Source organism: Rhagoletis pomonella, unplaced genomic scaffold, assembly GCF_013731165.1.
Source record: "Rhagoletis pomonella isolate Grant_MI unplaced genomic scaffold, Rhpom_1.0 Rhpom_scaffold_13660, whole genome shotgun sequence".
NCBI lineage: Eukaryota > Metazoa > Arthropoda > Insecta > Diptera > Tephritidae > Rhagoletis > Rhagoletis pomonella.
Genome location: NW_023472188.1, coordinates 1 through 4,007, shown reverse-complemented (window position 1 = coordinate 4,007; position 4,007 = coordinate 1). Strand labels below are relative to the sequence as shown.

The window sequence follows — 4,007 nt, the reverse complement described above, 5'->3', positions numbered from 1 at the left end:
AGTCGATCGATGCTGACGTTTACTTGTCGCTCTCCTATTAACAGTGTGAAAAACTTTGTATGTCGTTGTTTTACTTCGAACGGCCCTTCATAAGCTGGCGTAAGTGATGGGCGTATACGGTCGTTGCGAACCAAAACATGTGAACATTTTCCTAAGTCCGTATGAATGTAGCTGGTTAAGGTGGTGTGGTACTTAGTTTGAGTCGGTCGCAGTTTTTCCATTATTTCTCGTAAAATTTGAAGGAATTCGTAGGGTGTTTGTTCGGAGCGGGCTGCCTCAACGAATTCCCCTGGTATTCTTAGCGTTGTGCCGTACAGTAGTTCCGCTGGTGACGATTTAAGATCGGGCTTGTACGCTGTCCTCAAACCAAGAAGTATTAGTGGTAAATTGTCGGTCCATGTATCTTTTCCGGCTGCTAAAATTGACGCTTTTAGTGTCCTATGCCACCGCTCTATTATCCCGTTCGATTGCGGGTGGTAAGGCGTTGTTCTTACGTGTTTGGTGCCGAGTATTTTGAACAGCTCCTTTAGCAAGTACGACTCAAATTGGCGCCCTTGATCGGTCGTGATGTATTGCGGACAGCCATATCGTGATATCCACGTCGCTACCAAGGTTTTTGCCACCGTTTCTGCTGATATGTCCGGAATTGGAGTCGCTTCTGGCCAACGCGTAAAGCGGTCGATTAGCGTTAAACAATAACGTTGCCCATTGTGAGGAGGTAAAGGGCCGATGATGTCGACGTTGATGTGATCGAAGCGTCGATTGGGCGGTGTGTACTGTTGGACTGGCGACTTATTATGGCGGATTACCTTCGATCTCTGACATTGGAGGCAGCGTCGTGCGAAGAGCGCAGCGTCTTTTCGAATATTCGGCCAGATAAAGCTATCGGAAACCAATTTGACGGTGGTTTTGGAACCTGGGTGTGCCATGTTGTGAACGTTGCTTAAAACTTGTGTCCGGAACTGCTTGGGGATGAACGGGCGCACCTTTTTAGATGAAACATCGCACCATATTTCGCTTGGCTCGTCTGGAATCTTAAGAAGCTTGAACTTTAGTGAGGTTGTATTACCTACCATTAATTCCTTTAGTTCGGCGTCGTTTTTCTGCGCTCTCGCTATTTCGCTGAAGTCTATCGGGGGCGTAATTTCGTTTACTCTGGATAGCAAGTCTGCCGTGTGGTTGTTTGCTCCCTGTATATATCGGAGGTCTGTTGTATACTGGCTAATAAAGTCCAAATGTCGACGTTGACGCGGTGTCGCCTTTTCGCTATTTTGCTGGTAAGCGAATATAAGCGGCTTGTGGTCGGTCATTATGAAAAATGTTCGGCCTTCCAGCATATATCTAAAATGCTTGACAGCTTTGTATATAGCAAGGAGCTCCCTGTCATAGGTGCTATACCTCTGCTCCGTTGCGGTCAGTTTTTTGGAGAAGTAGCCAAGGGGCTGTGCGTCTTTTTTCGCCAGCTGATTCAACACGGCTCCAACTGCAACGTCCGAGGCGTCGGTAACTAATGACAGAGGAGCGTTTTGACGAGGATGAGCCAATATAGCGGCGTTTGCAAGTTCTGACTTACATTTCTCAAATGCGAAACTTTGCTCATCATTCCATACTAAGCTTCTTTTGTCGTTTCGCTTGTTTCCAGGAATCATCGCTGTCAGCTTCTTTTGGTATTCAGCTGCGTGAGGCAAAAACTTGTGGTAAAAATTAACTGTAGCTAGAAACTTTTTAAGCTGGTACGCTGCGGTTGGTTTTTCGAATTTTCTGATTGCTTCGACCCTTTCCGGCAAAGGTTGGATGCCAGACTGAGTAATTAAATGCCCTAGGAATCTGATTTCCTTCACGCAAAACTCACATTTGGCGGGGTTGATGGTGAGACCGTATTCTCTGAGGCGGGTAAAAACTTGACGTAGGTGGCTGCGATGTTCTTCGTAGTCTCGTGACGCGATTAGTATGTCATCGATATACGCGAACACGAAATGTAACCCTCGAAGAGTTTCGTGGATCAACCTCTGGAAGGATTGTGCTGCGTTTCGTAAGCCGAAAGGCATATACAAGTATTCGTATAGGCCAAACGGTGTCGTTATGGCCGTTTTATGAACGTCGTCTGGATGAACCGGAAGCTGGTGGTATGCTTTCTGCAGATCTATTTTGCTAAAAATTTGTTTCCCGTCCAGCATCGATGTGCAATCTTGCAGGTAAGGTATCGGGTATCGGTCGGGCGTTGTTTGCGAATTGAGCCTCCTGTAATCGCCGCACGGTCGCCATTTGCCGTCGGCCTTTTTCACCATATGCAGTGGGCTTGCATAGTTGCTGCAAGATGGGCGAATAATGCCCTGCCGCAAAAGAAATTCAAACTCGTCTTTGGCTATTTTCAGCTTCGCTGGCTCCAATCGGCGTGGACGGGCGAACACGGGTTGTCCGGTCGTCTCGATTCGATGCTGTGTAGCAAAGGTGCTGTGCGTTCGCATGGCTGGTAAGCGCGTAATGTCGTGAAACTCTGCCAGTAAATCGGCGCACTTTGTTTCGCTGCTGAACGTTCGTATGGCGATCTTGCTTACCGTTAGAACGCGGCTTTTTGCCTTTGCATTTGTCACGCTGTCGATGAGTTTATTGTTTTTTAAATCGATGAGCAGTCCATAATGCTGTATAAAGTCTGCGCCTATGATTGGAGTCTGTACGTCGGCAATCGTAAACGTCCAGTCGAATCGTCTTCGTAGGCCGAGGTCGAGGCTTAAGCGTAGATGTCCGAACGTCGAAATGGTCGTGCCGTTTGCTGCGTAAAGCTTAACCGTCGACGCCGGTGTATTTGCGGTAAAACGGCGAGGTAGGACGGAAACGTCGGCTCCTGTATCGATAAGAAATGAAATGGCGGATTTTCGGTCATTGATTGTGAGGCGGTTTACGCTGGCGACCGCTTCTGTTTCTGCGCCAGCGACCGCGTCGATTCATTTAGCACTATTATCATTGTTACTAGGCTTGTAATGCCTGCACGGTGGTCTGCAGTTTTTGCTACTTGAGCCGAACTTACGATGGTACCAGCATTCGTCGGTGTTTGCTGGTGTGCTGCTTCGTTGGCGCTTTTGAGATTGGCGGCGGTAACTCGGACGGCTTCGTTCGCGTTGCCTTCCGCGTTCGACGCTCATGCGGTCCAAGCGCTTAGTTAGCTCGTATACGGCGTTTCGTAGGTCATGATATTCTCCCCTTGACTGCCTTTGTACGACAGCTGTAGGTGTGGGTGTTATGTGGCTACTCTGGTCGTCCGTACTGCTGTTCACTTGTAGACTAATTGTATCAACGATGGCATCTGCAATTTTTAAATACTCCTTCGATGGTCCTGTGCAAGCGGCTACAGCGGCCTGAGCATAGATGGGTAGACGTTTTGCCCAAATGTTTTTTACTGCAGATTCGCTCATGGTGTCGCCCACCAATCTCATCATCTCTGCAAATAGTTGGCTTGGGCGTTGGTCCCCGAGTTGTGTCTCGTTCAGCATTTGGTTGAGTCGGCGTTGCTGGCTGTCAGTGCAAAAGGTGATCAATCGGCGTTTGATGAATTCGTACCGTGCTTGTTCGGGCACTTCCCCTACGGTGGCTAGGAAGTCTTGCAGTACACGTGGGCCTAATGCTGCCATCGCGCTGTTGTACTTCTGTGTATCACTCTTGATGCCCATTGCTGCGAACCAGTAATCCAGGCTTAAGAACCATCCTTCGATGTTTTTCCGATCGATTGCTGGCATGTCGATTTTCATTGCCACGGCGTTAACATCCACAGCTGGTATCTTTTTTATGGTACCCGTGGGTGAATTCTCGTCCAGATCTTTCGCGGCGTCCTTGATGACCGCGGTGTTTTCAGTTGAGTCCGTAGTATCGCCTTTCAACATCGCTTCAATTTTATAAAAAATTTAGCTGTATCCGGGGTAACTGTTAATGCAACGGTTTTTTTGTGTGCGTCGGGGTCACCACTTTGGGAAATCGCTGAAGCTGCTTATTAAAACGACGTGTCACCTTCT

At 48.1% G+C, this 4,007-nt stretch overlaps 1 protein-coding gene across 1 annotated transcript; it reads right to left on the bottom strand.

Annotated features, from left to right (window-relative positions):
• Positions 1 to 2,945: 2,945 nt before the first annotated feature.
• Positions 2,946 to 3,878, bottom strand: LOC118757005. The gene has a single exon (XM_036491733.1). It carries the CDS (start codon positions 3,876 to 3,878, stop codon positions 2,946 to 2,948), a length of 933 nt encoding a protein of 310 aa, XP_036347626.1.
• Between the last annotated feature and the right edge of the window lie 129 nt (positions 3,879 to 4,007).